This window comes from Aureobasidium namibiae (genome assembly GCF_000721765.1).
Source record: "Aureobasidium namibiae CBS 147.97 unplaced genomic scaffold scaffold_20, whole genome shotgun sequence".
NCBI lineage: Eukaryota > Fungi > Ascomycota > Dothideomycetes > Dothideales > Saccotheciaceae > Aureobasidium > Aureobasidium namibiae.
The window spans coordinates 496,683-512,213 of record NW_013581189.1 but is presented as its reverse complement, the minus strand read 5'-3'; the positions used below and the strand labels follow the sequence as shown (position 1 = coordinate 512,213).

The following is a 15,531-nucleotide window of genomic DNA, read 5'->3' as shown; positions in this document are numbered from 1 at the left end:
CGTCTTTTCACCTCTTGCTTCATGTTTCGTGATCTGTGACAATCGTCGGCCCATGACTGAAGAGAAATAATACCTACCAGGGCAACAAAAGCAGCATCCGAATGCTATGAGCTCAGCCACGCAGTCAGTTCAGCACTTCCTTGGTAGACACACACACACACACTTCGATCTGCAGGGACAGATAGCGATCGCAGTAGGCGGCAATGGTGAGCTTGTGGGAGCACCTAGTTTACTGAGTATCGGCATGGTAGAGCGAGAACGAAGATGTCTGATTTTCCGATTCTCAGAAGCGCCAAGTTATGAGAACGCGAGCAACAATAGCGATACATGTGCAACTTCTTCAGACAACTTAGATCAAGCGACTAGTATCTTGCACGATAGCTGCGATGTTGTGGCGTCAGCATATAAGAATCAACTTCATGCCAGGGTGACCACGGAGCTCAACTCCGCTACACCTCAAATAACCTTTTTCAGCCTCATCTTCAATCAAAAGGTTTTCGCGCTTCTGCTCTGACTTCTCCCTCCCGAATCCCCAGAGAAGTTTTGTCGACCACAGATACCAGAACAAAAATGATACTACCATAGTTTATACCAAGACCCAAGACTTGCGCCTCTTTCTGGGCTCTGATGTAAGTTGAGATTTCGCGACAAACCATTGAGATGTCGTCATCCGAAGATCGACCAGGGTGGGCGAAATTTCACTGCCGAACAGGTGAGGAAGAGGGTGTGGTTGTTGAGAAGGTCAAGTAAGACTCTGGGTTCTTCCATTTTTCTCCATTTTCGCCTTCTTTTGACACATAACTTACGGCCCTTCTGTGGTGACGATCCTCACTGGAGTTCGTTATCTGCTGGCGAAATCTCGCATCTATATTGACTTCTGAGGCGGTCTTCATTCATTCTGTGGAAATCTAGCGACCACACTGGACGCGAAGAGGAACACATCATGGCGATAATGGATACCAAAACAGCCTCTCCGGCAGAGTATTCGCCCTCAACCTTCCCCCACGATCAGGAAGCAGACGCCGGCCTCTTCGACCCAAACACAGGCGTGAAACGCGGTCTCAAAACCCGCCATCTGTCCATGATGGCTCTAGCCGGCGTGATCGGCCCTGGTCTCCTCGTCGGCTCCGGCGGCGCCCTCTCCAATGGCGGCCCAGCATCTTTACTCATCGGTTTCGGCATCATTGGCATTCTTGCATTCAGCATCATGCAATCCCTGGGCGAAATCACTACTTTATATCCCTCTGGAGGCGCGTTCACAGAGCTCGGAGAGAGATTCGTGGACAAAGCCTTTGGAGTTGCTGTGGGATGGAATTATTGGATCATCTGGGTTTGTGTGTTGGCTAACGAGTATAACACCATCAGCAGCATTTTTACGTTTTGGGGTCCGCAAGTACCGCTTTGGGGCTACTTCCTGATTTTCTGGTTTTTCTTTCTCGGCTTCCAATTGCTTGGTGTCGAAGTCTTTGGAGAAGCCGAGTTTTGGCTTGCGGTGCTGAAGTTGGCTGGATTGTTTGCGTTTTTTGTGTTTGCGATTGTTTATGCGAGTGGTGGGTTGGTGGGACAAGATGAGCCACTGGGATTCAGGTATTATCACAATCCTGGAGCTTTTGTGGATGGGTTCAGGGGTGTGGCTACGGTGTTTGTGTTTTGCAGCACTTTTTATGCTGGGATTGAGTCAGTGGCTGTTGCGGCGACTGAGACGAAGAATCCGGGTGTTGCGGTGCCGCTGGCCATTCGACAGGTCTTTGCTCGCATTCTGTTTGTTTACATGGGATCGGCCTTTTTCTTCGGTCTGGTCTGTCCGGCTAATGCAGACGGTCTTGCCAATGGCAGCAGCAGAGCTCTGAAGTCCCCCATGACAGTCGCGATCCAAAATGCAGGTTGGAACGGCGGCGTCCACCTCATCAACGCCTTCATCTTCGTCACTTGCCTCTCAGCCACAAACGCATCCATCTACATCGGCTCACGAACGCTTCTCTTCATGGCCAAAGACGGCAAAGCACCTCGTTTCCTGGGCTGGACGGACAAACGCGGTGTCCCCATCGCCGCCATCATCTTCACAAACCTCTTTGGAGCCATCTCCATGATGAACGTCAGCACTGGAGCTGGCAAAGCATACAATTACATTGTTAATCTCTCTGGCGTGTCCACCTTTTTGGTCTGGGGCAGTATCAGTTTCATCCACATACGCTTCCGCTCAGCCTGGAAACGACAAGGAAGATCTCCCTCTGAGCTTCCATTCCAATCGCTCTTCTATCCCTGGAACGCCTACTTCGGCCTGTTCGCCAACATTTTCCTTGCCCTCGTACAAGGATGGGGCAACTTTGTGCCCTTCGACGCCGCGGGCTTTGTGGACGCGTATATTCTGATACCGCTATTTCCAGTCATCTGGGTGGTGTATAAGCTGTGGAACAAGACTAGGTGGCACGGATTGGAGGAGATCGATTTGGATGTAGGCAGGAGAGGGGATGTTGATGCTGCGAAACAGGCTACGAGACTTGTGCCTGATGAAGCGTTGACGCCGAAGGCCAAGGAAGGGAGATTGAGGAGTATTTGGAAGAGTATTTGATCCCGATGGAAGATCACAAAGGGACAACTGCAGGTACTGACCAATGAATCGCTCAGCATCCTGCCACTCCCTTTTCAACTGTAAAATTTTGACGTCTGTTAAACAAGTTGTAAAAGCGACCAATCGCGAGAAAGTTGTTTTCGTGCATACAAGTACTTAATCACGTCGTGGTAGTACAACACGGTCCGAAGACCTCCCAGACCACCTGGCCGTAAAACCCTCTATACGCGACCATAACGTGGCTGGAGCTGGCAAGGCAGCCACTCCTCTCGGCCTCAACTTATAGATGAAGTTGCACCACTTCACCTCGGCATCCTCCCCCGAAAACACAATAATGCTCTTCTCCTTCTCGTCCACCTCAAAGGACCTTCCAGTGAGTTCTCTCAACCCATCTTTCTTATCTTCCAAATTGAAATCTACAGTGCCGTCGATACACGAGCGCACCAACAACCTGTTCAGCCCCATCTGGAATAGATCCAGTCTTCGCAGTTGTAGGTTCTCGAAGAACTTTCTGCCTTCCTCTGCATTCCCGTGAACCAAAGCTCCATAGATGGTAACCTCGTATTGGAGCATCCAGAGTTGATGTTGCAGCCATATGAATTGTTGACATGCGGCGCCAGTGACGGGAGTCTTGGGTCGCCTGTCCCGCGCTCTGCCCCAACCACTGGCGTTGATCCAAACCATGTCGCAAGGTGGCGAGATTGTTATACTGATGGATGAGAGCCGCTGGGCAACGAGGTGCAAAGTAGAAACCACAGGCCAGGAATACTGTTGGATAGCAGGGTCGTCGAACCACTGTTGTCTTCGCGCATGAGAGTTGCCGTATGGTATATCCAAACAAACTTGGAGAGTCCGAAGATCAGGAAGCCTGGCGACAGCCATGTTGAGAAGGCGAACCATGTTGTTATCCCAGAGTTCGCCTTGGAGTTGCATGACACGTATGTGTTTGCTTGCGTGCATGGGCAGTGAAGAGAATGCTTTTTCCAGAAAGGCTGGATATTTGTAAGCACTGAACATTGGTCGCCAGAAGCCCAATGGTGTTGCTGCAAACATTATTGGCATCGCTTCTGCGTGGACGGTTCGACAGGTCGAGAGAATGGCAAAGCAGTGTTCATCGGAGCCAAAAGCGACACCAGAGTTGCCGTACTTGTTCTCGAATTCGAGACTGCCAGTTGGGTGAGACTCTTTGCCTTTTGATAGCCAGTTTGGTTTCTTACGCTCCAGCTTAGTATCGTAGGTGGTGACTCCAGAGTTGTGAGGGATGTGTTTGTAGACCATCTCGCGCAGCTCGCGTGGAAGATGCAGGAATGAGATGGCATTGTGCGGCCGTTCGTTCGCACCCTCTGTCTCTAGTGATGTCTTAGTATTACTCGGGTCCATGGAACTATGTGCGTCATTTCAAGAGAGTTCCTAGAAATTGATGCTCGGGGAGCTGTTGTCAGAAATTCAAAATTGATACGCACTCGAAGGATTCTGCACGCCTGATCAACTGGTTGACCCCGCACCTGGCTGTGCCCCGTGGAATTGGAGTCAGTCATGACAACCTGGATACTGTATAGGCAGAGTGTGATGAATTTGATGGTAGACATCCATGATTGGGCTTTGTCCGGGAGCGTTCAGAGTATGCGCGTGGCATCAGGAGACCTTTGAGCAAGGACACTCGAAGTTGTATTCATTTCGAGCGAATTTCTGGAACTCAGGTCTTTCTCGTATGCAAAAGGCTAACAATGTGTTGGCTATAAAAATGCACAATACTTACTGAAACAGAGCAAAATCTACAGAGAGAGGATACTTTGGGGTATTTCTATGGTCAAGCTTGTGTTCTCAAAGATACTGTGCATTCTGATAGTATATACTTTCGCCCGTTGTCGCAGCAAGAGAGTGTACGACCATCCGATCTGATACATTCAGCCAAAGAGCCGAGGAAAGGAGTCTCGAAGGAGAGGCAAGCGAGCATTGGTGCTAGTAGCCTTGGCCTCGTGCAGCTTCACGAGCCATCTTGCAGCAGCTCCATTGAACTCCACCCTATGATTTTCATATTGGGGTGATGAATCGGTAACCCATTCAACTTTAGCTGGCTTGTGATCGAGATCATCCAGTATCGCGATGAGCTGTCTGGCCAAATTCTGATAACCTCGATGCGGGACCACACACAGTATAAGATGGCCAACCCTGAGACCTGCTCTATTGATGAGCTGACTGAAGTCTCTTATGTCATCATCACTGCCATAGATATCTCCGCAGTAGTTGTACGTGAAGACTGACAAACAAGCTTCAGTGGGATAACGAATTGATGTCAGTAATAGTTTCAATTCTCTGAAGCGACGCTCCACAGCCATATGATAGCATGTAATGCTGATGTGCATGGAGGCCAGTGACGGATGCAGAGCTTCGTTCAAGATTGTGCTGCACGTCTGTAGGAGAGCAGGACGGGTAGGGTAGCCTGAGATATGAAAGGCAGAAAACATGTCTTTTACAGCTTCATACTCTGCATAACAGGTTGTGTGTGTCTGGCCCGATCGACAGAGACGACACGTTCTTCGAAGTCCTTTGAGCCGAGTCCCATATCGGTCTGCATAGATCCTCCAACAAGTTCCGTCTCTCACTGCAGCGAAAAGGTAATGGTAGATCATGTTGCGAATCTCAGGCGGAAGCGACAAGAAGGGGAACCCTCTTTGAGAGGATTTGGTGGTGTCCAGAGCTGATGCATCGCGCGCAGAAGTCGCCATGTTGCTTGTGTGTGATTCTGATGGCAGTGTGGAGCGATCGAGACTCAACGGCGACGACAATGGCGATGATGATGTGTGATCGAAGTCTTGGCTAGGAGGGGGCCCCGAGGAAGAAGGCGGAGTAGCCATGCTGAGCGAGGTAGTTGTAAGGCAGATCGGACAAGACAAAAAATCGATGTGGTGAAACCGAGAAGTGAGGCGGGGGTGGGGGGAACAGAATCATTGAGCGAAAGCGACAGCTCAGGAAGTTGTAAGCAATGGCCGAGACTAGGTGCGATACTCTTGGAAGTCGTGAGCGTTCGGCTGGGGGAGAGAATCTAGTCTGTTGCCTTCCTCACAGCGAAGCACCGTCTGGTAACTGCTATGGTACGTCCGTGATAGAATTTTCTAGTCTTCAATGAAGTTTGTCGGTGTGGTTGAATATAAGAAGAGAGGACCAGGAAGGGGAAGAGGTTTTGTGGTTGATGTAGGAAAGAGGAAGTGGAAGCTCTGGAAACAGTGCTTTATAGTATGAATCCGTCAGAGCGAAAGGCAGTGAACACTGCAGTGACTATTGAGCGCGGGATACAGTGAACAAGACTAACTGCTGAGCTCAATTCTTTTTCCAAGCACTGCACGGGCATCACTCTCAGTCAAGACCTCCAAGCCCATCTCTTCCAACACATCTCGAGCAGCCTCATTGTCCATGAACACGCGTCTCTCAACTTCGAAAAGTCCCCACTTCTTCTCTGGAGTTGCTTCACCGGAGGCTTCGGCATCGACTTCAACAGGGATTTCTCCTCTCACAGGCAGATCGAGCAATGTCAGACCGTCGTCGAGACGCTGCATGACGTTTTGACCAGTACCAGCACCAAGATAACGATCAAACACACTGCAGATGCCTTTGAAGTCAGACATGAACTGCGATGCACCAGCAGTGGAGAATGAGTGTCGGAGCAGCACACTGTCCCAAAGAGTTATCTGGAGACTATGCCCGACGACACGACAGATACGACGCAGTGCAGGCTTGGACAAGGCGCGAGATAGGAAGGCAAGATGAGTGTCCAAGAGTGTGAGAGGAGGATCCAACTCGGCAGTCAAGTTGGACTCACCGCCGCTGCCTGGAGCGGATAGAGATGCCCAAGGGTTGATGCGAGCATACGGCCTTAGAACGTCTCTGAGATCGTAGATCAAGGTATCACAAATGACCTTCTCGCTGCGAGCACGCAGTCCGCGGTAACTCGCTGCCATCTGTTCAAAGAGAGCGCCCTCAAGCTCTTGATTCTCGTCTGTGTTGTTGATGGCGGCGTTTGTCTTTGCTGCGATCTCAACCATGTTGAGGTCGCCCTTGATGTCGATCTTGTTGGCTGCTCTGTACTGCAACTCCTCCCAGATCTCAAGGAAGAAGACATCGTCACTCCAGTCACGCATAGCCTTTTCGAGATACTCTGCAGAGCCGAATACGCGACAGAGACGATCCATGCCTTTGACGCCGGCGAGTTCGGCTTGCTGCGCTTTAGTGACACCATTGACCGCACGTCCAACAGTTGTAGTGTTGGTTAAGAATGTCTGCAGACTACCATTAATTAGACGGTAGACCCGGTCAAAGATGTCCATCTGGATATCCATGAAAAAACGGAACTTTTGACTGAATGAGGACAAGGACCTGTAGCGCTCGGTAATAGTCTCCAGAAGATCGTTGACACGAACAGCAGCCTTGGTAGGTTTAGTGCTGTCCGCAGATACCGAATCATAATCAAGTTCTCTACTCCCCTTATCCGAGATGATCTCTTCGTAGCGTGCTATAGCAAAGTCTCGTTCCACGTTCAGCCACTTGGAGAAGTAGGATTCCTTCTCCAAGACGTAATATGCAAGACCGCGCCAGACGGTAGCGGGAGACAGGGGTGTGTAGTTCCATTCTTCTTGGATAGTGGCATCGAACGTCATGACTTCATGCATCAAGTTGCTGAACAACTGGGGCTGCTCCGAGACTTGCGGGAGGATTGAACGCAGCTTGTTCTGTAACATTGGTATCAAGGCAGTGATGAGAGCCGACGTGGCGTCGATGTAGGCGGGTATCATTGCAAGATCCGAGCCTCGAAAGTTAGCCAAAAGCTGTGGTTGCAAATGTGCCTGGAAGAATGCGCAGTAGCTGCTGATGAGGTCCAAGACATGGTTCAAGAAATATTCGGGCTTGTCCAGACGGTTGGTCGGGCGATCGCCAGAGAAATGGTAGTTGAAACGAAGCTCCAGCGAGCGGACCATAATCTCCAGAGGGAGCAGAACAGCAGGCTCATTCTTTGATGTCTTGGAACTGTTTGCTTCATCGGCTGCAACCAGCTCCGACTTTTGAAGGTCGATGAGTTTCTCGATGTGCATGTTCCACTCGGACTGCAAGCCCGGAGGTACCGAGATAGCCTGCTTTGGCCAACCCATCTTGGTCAAGGTCTTTTCGAAGTCGGCGGCAAAGGATTGCTCGATCTGAGTGCGTGCGTTGTAGGTGGTCCTCAGAACATGGAGAACGAGGTGAGGAGCGGCACCCTCAGCTGCCTCAGACAAAGGCTGGAGACCAGTGGCCAGAGTAGACAGTTTCTTGTATGCGGTCAAAGCAGCCTTGTCCGATTTGCCTAGCTGCTCGCTACACTCTTGTCGCAACGTGTCGACCTCTTGCAACATCTCAGCATAGCCCGAGGCCATGTCGAGCTTCCTCAGGCGTGCCATACTGGAGTCAAATTTTTGCAAGGCATCGTCGCTAGTTTCTGACTGGGTGACGACCTGCAGACGACGGTCGAGGTCCTGTTGGTCGCGCTGGAAGGCGGCGCCTTTTTGTTTGATTGAAGCGGCATGCTGATCCGAGGCTTGTTGTGCGACGTTATGATCGTTACGGGCATCATCGAGCTATGCAATACATCAGAGACGGCGACACATACTATGTACAGTGTCCTCTTACGTACCTGCTGCTTCAGCAAGTCTTGTTGGGCCTTGACACTATCCAGTAGCGTATCTAGCGAGTCAAAGTCGGCAAAGGCCTGTAGTTTATCGTCCAGGAAGTCGACTAGGCGGACATCATTGTCCTGGTTCTGATGATAGTCGTCGAGCGCCATGTCTGGTGGAAGAATTGGCAAGCTGTTCGCTGATGCCGACTCCAGGCTTCTGATGACGCGCTGGGGGCTCGACTTGCTTGTCGCGAAATTGCTACGGAGCACTCTACCCCCGACCTCCATCAACACGACCTCACGCTGCCAACCCTTCGCGCGTTTGCTGCCTACATCTATCGAAACACAAAACCAGTCAAAGTAAATAGCAAGCCACTCTTTGTAGGTCAGAACCAGCCGCTCTTCCTTTCTCGCCTCATTTTCTTGCTCATTCCCATTTCTCGAACCAATTACGCAAAATGGCTCCTCTGTCTGCTTTTCTTGACGAGCCTCCATACGTTCTTTCAATACCCCATCTACTAGCCGTCGAACGCTACATCCTGAGCCTAGCCCTTCGTTTCGCCTTGCTCGGTCGTATAGATGCTGCTCGCGACTTTACAGAACTACTATACTCGCGTCCACGTCTTCAGAACCTTGAGTTATCTGGTCTGCGCGCATTAGTACCGTACTGGCGCAAGACGCATTTCCCTGCTGGGATACCCGGGGAGCTCAAGACAGACGCCTATCTAGACAACTACACAAGTGAAAAACAGCAACAGGGTCTACAATGGTGTCATTACACGCCCCTAGATCAGCGTACTGAAGACGAGGCTGGCATCACTGCATCTCTGTCTCCTGTTTCGATTCCCTACCCACAGTACCGAATACCAGCTCAGACGGTTGCCTTGGACATCGCAGTCAAGCTGGCTGAGAACCGAGGTGTCGAATCGTCTCGCGACACCAGGGTCCTAGAAGTCCTAGCCGCCATAGCAGAGCGCTTTCCAAAAGCATGGGAACTTTCCCGTATTATCGATTCTCCGAATCACGTCTCGGTGTTCATGTCTGGAGCTCTGGCCAGGATCTGGGGCTTTCCTGACCACGAACTTGATTCCCGAGCTGCCGAACTGCTCGAAGCATCTCGACAACGCTTTTGGCATGGTCCCTCGACTCGAGGCCCGGAAACCATATCTGGACTGCTCGAGTCCTGTAACGATGATACCGTGACCAGGACCGCGCTCGACGATGAAGTAGACAACATCGCTTCGCTCTACAAGCCACCCGCCACAGAGCAAGAAATTATTGATCTTGAGGAGAGACTTGGCGTGACTCTCCCCGAAGACTTCAAAGCCTTTCTGCGTATCAGCAACGGTTCTGAGGGCATCTGGAACGGCTACTTTCCTGGCCCGCCTCTTCGATCTGCCGCGGAGATTGACTGGCTCGACTACAGTGAATACGAGCTTATGTTTGACCAATTGAATCTGATACAGCTCGAGAATGAACTGGACTCTGACGAATTTTCCGAGTTCCCCATATTTACAGAGGTCATATGTATAGCCAGTGAAGACATCTACGATGTATGGCTCATTCCTCCTGGAGCCATGGAACATATACGGGATCACTACAAAAAGTTATACGACGCGGTGGATGATCATGGTAAACGAGTCATAGCACGTGCGATCGATGACTTTGCTGGCAGCTGGGACGAGTGGGAGAACCTGAAATGGGGTTGCTGCTCTTGGGCATGTGGTGGGTCTGCTCAATTAGATAGTTACAAGAGCTTCAAGGCGTGGTTGGAGAATGAGGCTTGGGATGCAAAGAACGTGGGGAGAGAGGCCCTTGAGAGCGCATGATGACGTCTCTCCTTTTCATGGTCCTATGCCAGGGGTGCAAATCTCGATGCATGGTAGGTGTATCGAACCTTCCTTTTTCATTTCATTCCGTCAGAAAAGGATCAAAAGAGTAAAGAAACATCCGTGTCCCATTGATAGAGCCTTTACCGCATCTCATCATACCTTTCTACCACAGTCTTCTCCTTCATCAGTATATCATTCTTTATAAGACGAAGAATAACACAGAGAACAAGCTTCGAAAAATTCACTTCACAACACGCCGCCAGGACCCTCGACTTCACTACAACCCTCATAACCAACAGGATTTGAGTATTCCCTGCAGCGGTCCGTCGGCGCAGTGGCGCAATGCCATAGCCATGTACCGGTTCCCGCTCGGAGCGGAATAAAGGCGGTTGGTGAGAGTGGTGTGGGAGGCACCTTTTTTGCCGCTCCTTCTTCTATGCCAGTGCTCCTTGTTGATCATGGTTGACATTGAACTATACGGATGTTTTGGTGTTGTCGTCAGGAAGAGCTTTTGATCAAAGTTATGGTCATGTTTTCATCAATATAGGAAAAAGAAACATCAGTGACCGAACTTCGACTCGATCACGTTGACATCTGATCTAACACAACACGATCCCTTCAAGATTGACAACCTTCCTCTTCACACCCACGCACTTCGCCGACCTCACCACTCCCTCCCCATCCCATCGAAAGGCCACACTTCCACCACCCCTAACCCTCAACCCTTCTACACTACCCCCGCCCCACTCCCTCGGAATTGCCGGTCCCAAAATAACATGCTCCAACTCCTCAATATCAGTCACTAACATCGCCAACACCGCCCCCACATATCCAAAGTTCGCATCGATTTGGAACGGTTCGTTTTTGCCTGAATACATGGATAATCCATTGGAAGCAATGTTTTGGGATATAGTGAGCAGGAGTTCAGAGTAAGCTTCCGAGGAGGCATTGAGACGGGACCAACAGGCTGAGCGCCAAACTTTTTCCCAGCCGGCGTTTGCGTCTGCTATGCCGGGGCCGCGAATCAAAAGGGTGTTGCGGACGGCGGTGGAGATTGTGGTGTTGGTGTAGCCGGATAGGAGGCCAGAGATAGAGGAGCCTGGATACCAGCCTACGAGATGGGAGAGATGGCGGTGGGTGGAGTTGAAGTTGTAGGTGGTGTCTAGAGAGGTGATCTTCCATTCTTGGATGGTGTGGAGGTCGGGATTGATATGAAGACCTGTGTCTAGATTCTTGAGTGCGTGGGTGAGAGAAGAGACGAAAGAAGATGAGATGTTGAGAAGTCTAGCGGACGAGATGGTGTTCGTAAACAGAGAATGGAGGAGTTGCTGGTAGTGAGCGCAGCCCAAGGTAGTAGGCCCATGTTCAGGGGAAGAGCAGGGGTTAACCACTAGACTTCCGTCGTGGAACCATGTGTCTTCTTGTAGCTGACTCAACCAGAATGAAGAAACGCCTATGAGTAGCGGATACCCCGTACTGCGCAGCCAGTCCACGTCCTGAGAATAAGAGAAGTGATCGGAGACGTGCAACATCATCCAAGCTGCCGACGCGGGATAGTTTGCCCAATATTCGTCTCCTGTTTTCATACCAGTATGGCCGAAGATATTCATTTCATCGTGTGTCACCCAACCTGGAGCATCGTAGAGTAGCTTTGCAGTCTCAGTGCCTCGAGGTACCCATGTTTCATTCATGTAGCGCCACAATGCCTCTTGCAGTTCGCCCAGTCCAGTTTGTTCTACTCCCCAATGATTCATTTGCAAGTTGATGTTGGCATGATAGTCAGCACCCCAGGCGTTCTCAAGTCCATACGCCCATTTTCCTTGCAGGTTTGGTGGAAGTGAGTTTTGACGTGAGGAGGAAATGAATAGATGCCGGCCGTAGTCGAATTGTAGAGATTCGTAGTAAGGATTGCCAGTGATGTTCTCAGCACCTTGGTAGGCGGCTATAAGCTCTGCCGTTGGTTTTCCTGCTGATCCAGCTGTGTCTGGGAGGTTGAGTATGAAACGTGAGGACAAGGCGGAATAGTCAGCAATGTGACGCCGTAATAATGCTTTAGATCCTTTTGCTGCTGCTGAAGCTGCGACGGTGGTGATGTAGTCACCAGGATCTGGACCTTTGAACGAAAAGTTGGTCGCTACAGTTCCTTCGCTCTCTGCATAAATTGTACCGGCTGCAATCACAAGAGTCAGAGACTGTTGTTTCGAGCTTGGTCTGACTGTGAGAATGCCTGAGGAACAGGAGAGTAATGCGACTTTGCCAACAACTCTGGCCTCGGCACGATAAAACATGCCAATACCCGCTTGCGTAATACCCAGGAACGACGCAGTTCTAGAGGAAGTCGAACATGAGGAGCTGACCAGGGAAGCGTTGGACTGTTGATTCTCGAATGAGACGTGTATAGTCGGTAACGAGTCGCGAGAGGTCAGCTGGTAGACACAAACGCTGTCTGGATAGGAACAATATATCTTGCTACTTTACGTCAATATCGGGTCAAGCCGTCATCGTATGGGTCGTTACTGACCTTGTATATCTACTGCCATTCGCCTCGAAGGACGTTGTGTACACACCAGTCATCAGATCGAGGGATCTATTGTATGCCGTGAAGTTTGATATGTTGTCGACCGAGACGGACAAGTTTCCAAGAACAGCGTAGCTTCCATAGTTGTTGTTATCTCCCATCAAAGCAGTCACATTGCCGGTGCCATTCTTGAAGATCCAGTCACGAATGCCTGGCAGTGCTGACGACACAGCAGACCGAGGATTGCCTCCATTGTAGCTCGAGTTCTCGAACGGGCCTCCGCTCCATAAAGAGTCTACGTTCAGGCTGAGTTTCTCATGCCCGGGAGTGCCGAATGGGAGTACTGTATCTAGTCAGCTAGATGTTATAGCCATCGTAGAACTGAGGCGTACCAGCTAATCTTCCATTGCCAACCGGATACGCGGTCCTGATTACGTCTGTGAAGTTGTTCGCTGGCTTTGTCGCCCAAAGCGCTTTGGCATATGCATATTCAATTTGGCATAGCCCAGACAGCAAGAAGTATACATACAGCACCATGGTCAAGGCTGATGAAAACAATGGAACCATGAGAGGTCACGTAAGACAGCATACATACCGTCTTGATAGCCATGGTCCCCCTCGTAATGTACTGAGGGGTGCATGAGGCCAAACTTGTGAATTTGTCCGGATCGTCATTGATCGTCTCGTAAACCTACATAAAGTTGACTGCAAGGATGCGTTGTCTACAAGACTCTCCTGCACGATTTAATCTCGGGTCAATATCAGGCGAGCCCATAGCTGTTGAATATGCGGACATCTATGGCAGCACTGTCAAAAATCGGTGCACCAACTTTCACCAAAACATCCAAGGAGATGGGAAGCCGTCGGACAATCAGCAGCATGAGGTTTCCGGGAGGAGTGCAGGTTGATCGGAAAGCAAGAGCAGCCGAGGCGGAATCATCAACCGCCAGGAAGGTGCCAAGGAATGCGGAGAGGCGGCCTTGCCTAAGTCCTAACGTCTGTGCGGCCGAACTTTTGAAGATTCCATTCTCTGGAAGGCGTGCGAGATTTCACATCGACTCTTCACGCAACCACGACACCGCGCCGACATAAACGATGGAGGCGTTGAGTGATTTCAACACTCTACAACAGCAGATCCAAGCATCCCTTGTCGCCGTCACTCGATCATCACAGGCTATCTCCTCCGAAGACCTGGGCTTCCACCGATCGCTGGATCCATCGCTCGGTCGCGCTCTCGACAAGCAGAATGCGCGGCTTCTGGGGCTTGCGGAACGCCTTTTGGGCAATGCGGCTTCGAGTACGGAGCTTGTACGTCCCAAGTTGCCCGACACAGACGCCGTAGACGCACAGTGGAGCAGCGTCGTTGATGTTATCGACAGCTTGCTTGAGAAGGCAGACATAAGCCTGGATGAATACACGGGCGCCGTTAAGCGCTTGAGCCCGTCAAGAGATCAGGTCAGGCACTCTTCCCAATACCCTTCTCCAACGCGTACTGATTCCATCTAGGCACAAACACCTACCAAGTCGCAAAAGTACTCGCGCATCTCACAGGCTCTCCGAACACAAGATATTCCCAAACCTCAACACTCCTTCGCCGACATTCCCACCAACGCTGAGTCGGGACCTTTCAAGCCGCTTCTTCAGTCAAAACCTCACGCCATCGTGCCGTATGCCAAAGCTCTGGAACTGTTCAAGGACCAGAACAATGTCCAGCACCACCCGCATCCCTACCAGAAGGAGATTGAACAATACCAATACCCGACATTCGTCTACACTCAAGCGGAGCCCATCCCCTACCACCCCTACGAAACCACCACTGCCACATATGTCGACACAGAAGAGAAGGTTGATAAGATGCTGCAGGAGCTCAAGAAGGCAAAGGAGATTGCTATTGATTTGGAACACCACGACTCACGCTCATACATCGGTATCGTGTCGTTGATGCAGATCAGCACTCGCGACAAAGACTGGGTTGTCGACACTCTTCAGCCTTGGAGAAGAAACCTGAGCAAGCTTAACGAAGTCTTCGCAGATCCGAAGATCCTCAAGGTCTTGCACGGCGCTTTCATGGATATTACCTGGTTGCAAAGAGATTTGGGTTTGTACGTTGTGGGTCTGTTCGATACGCATTTCGCATCAAGAGCTCTTGGATACACTGGAGGAAGTCTGGCATTCCTACTCAAAAAGTTTGTCAACTTCGATGCTCAGAAACAGTACCAGACGGCCGACTGGCGCATTAGACCCCTCCCTCAGGAGATGTTCGAGTACGCACGATCCGACACACACTTCCTTCTCTACATCTACGACAACATGCGCAACGAACTCATCGAGAAGTCCGATTTCTCCGTTCCCAACCATGAACAGGACAAGATTCACGACGTCTTGACACGTTCGAGAGATACTGCTCTTCAAAGATACGAGCACCCCGTCTACGATGCAGCACAAGGTCTGGGCGCCGGAGGATGGTACAAAATGTTGAGCCGCACGCCTGCCTTGCTGGACAAGCAGCAATTCGCCGTCTTCCGCGCCATCCACCAATGGCGTGACCAAGTTGCTCGCGAGCAGGACGACAGTACTCACTACATTTTGCCAAACCACAACATCTTTAGTATCGCGAAGGAAATGCCTACCGAAAAGGCCCAGCTGTTCACTGTTGCTGGAAACGTTAGTCAGACTTTGCGACTGAGAGCCGACGAACTAGTGTCCGTCATCGTCAAAGCCAAAGAGCAGGGCGAGAACGGACCCGAGATGGTGACTACACTGAAAGAGATCGAATCACAGACCATGGGGGTGCCCCTCAATGAGACACCCTCTCACTTCGCTGCTCTGAAGCGATCGCAGCCTAAGCAAACGGTTGTGGCCACTCCAGTGGAACCTAAAGCACCAATCTTGAGCCGTACCGACAGCAGCGAACCATCGGGAGTTCGTGCAAAGATCTCTCAATTTTGGGGAGGTCTGTTTGGCG

General features: G+C 50.8%; 6 protein-coding genes across 6 annotated transcripts; 2 read left to right on the top strand and 4 right to left on the bottom strand.

The window, feature by feature from the left end:
- Window positions 1-943: 943 nt before the first annotated feature.
- M436DRAFT_85482 (uncharacterized protein) lies at window positions 944-2,572 on the top strand (the record flags this gene model as incomplete). Its single annotated transcript, XM_013568349.1, has 1 exon — window positions 944-2,572. The coding sequence occupies one exon, from the start codon at window positions 944-946 to the stop codon at window positions 2,570-2,572; it is 1,629 nt and encodes a 542-aa protein (XP_013423803.1).
- Window positions 2,573-2,728: 156 nt separating this feature from the next.
- On the bottom strand, window positions 2,729-3,952 carry M436DRAFT_67263 (uncharacterized protein; the record flags this gene model as incomplete). The annotated part of the gene is made up of 1 exon (XM_013568288.1): window positions 2,729-3,952. The coding sequence occupies one exon, from the start codon at window positions 3,950-3,952 to the stop codon at window positions 2,729-2,731; it is 1,224 nt and encodes a 407-aa protein (XP_013423742.1).
- A 527-nt stretch (window positions 3,953-4,479) lies between these two features.
- On the bottom strand, window positions 4,480-5,430 carry M436DRAFT_56018 (uncharacterized protein; the record flags this gene model as incomplete). The annotated part of the gene is made up of 1 exon (XM_013568240.1): window positions 4,480-5,430. One exon carries the CDS (start codon window positions 5,428-5,430, stop codon window positions 4,480-4,482), a length of 951 nt encoding a protein of 316 aa, XP_013423694.1.
- Window positions 5,431-5,880: 450 nt separating this feature from the next.
- On the bottom strand, window positions 5,881-8,384 carry M436DRAFT_55625 (uncharacterized protein; the record flags this gene model as incomplete). Its single annotated transcript, XM_013568172.1, has 2 exons — window positions 5,881-8,178; window positions 8,235-8,384. 2 exons carry the CDS (start codon window positions 8,382-8,384, stop codon window positions 5,881-5,883), a joined length of 2,448 nt encoding a protein of 815 aa, XP_013423626.1.
- A 290-nt stretch (window positions 8,385-8,674) lies between these two features.
- On the top strand, window positions 8,675-10,045 carry M436DRAFT_67260 (uncharacterized protein; the record flags this gene model as incomplete). The annotated part of the gene is made up of 1 exon (XM_013568287.1): window positions 8,675-10,045. The coding sequence occupies one exon, from the start codon at window positions 8,675-8,677 to the stop codon at window positions 10,043-10,045; it is 1,371 nt and encodes a 456-aa protein (XP_013423741.1).
- Window positions 10,046-10,647: 602 nt separating this feature from the next.
- M436DRAFT_55879 (glycoside hydrolase family 95 protein) lies at window positions 10,648-13,103 on the bottom strand (the record flags this gene model as incomplete). The annotated part of the gene is made up of 3 exons (XM_013568216.1): window positions 10,648-12,517; window positions 12,570-12,909; window positions 12,959-13,103. 3 exons carry the CDS (start codon window positions 13,101-13,103, stop codon window positions 10,648-10,650), a joined length of 2,355 nt encoding a protein of 784 aa, XP_013423670.1.
- Window positions 13,104-15,531: the final 2,428 nt, after the last annotated feature.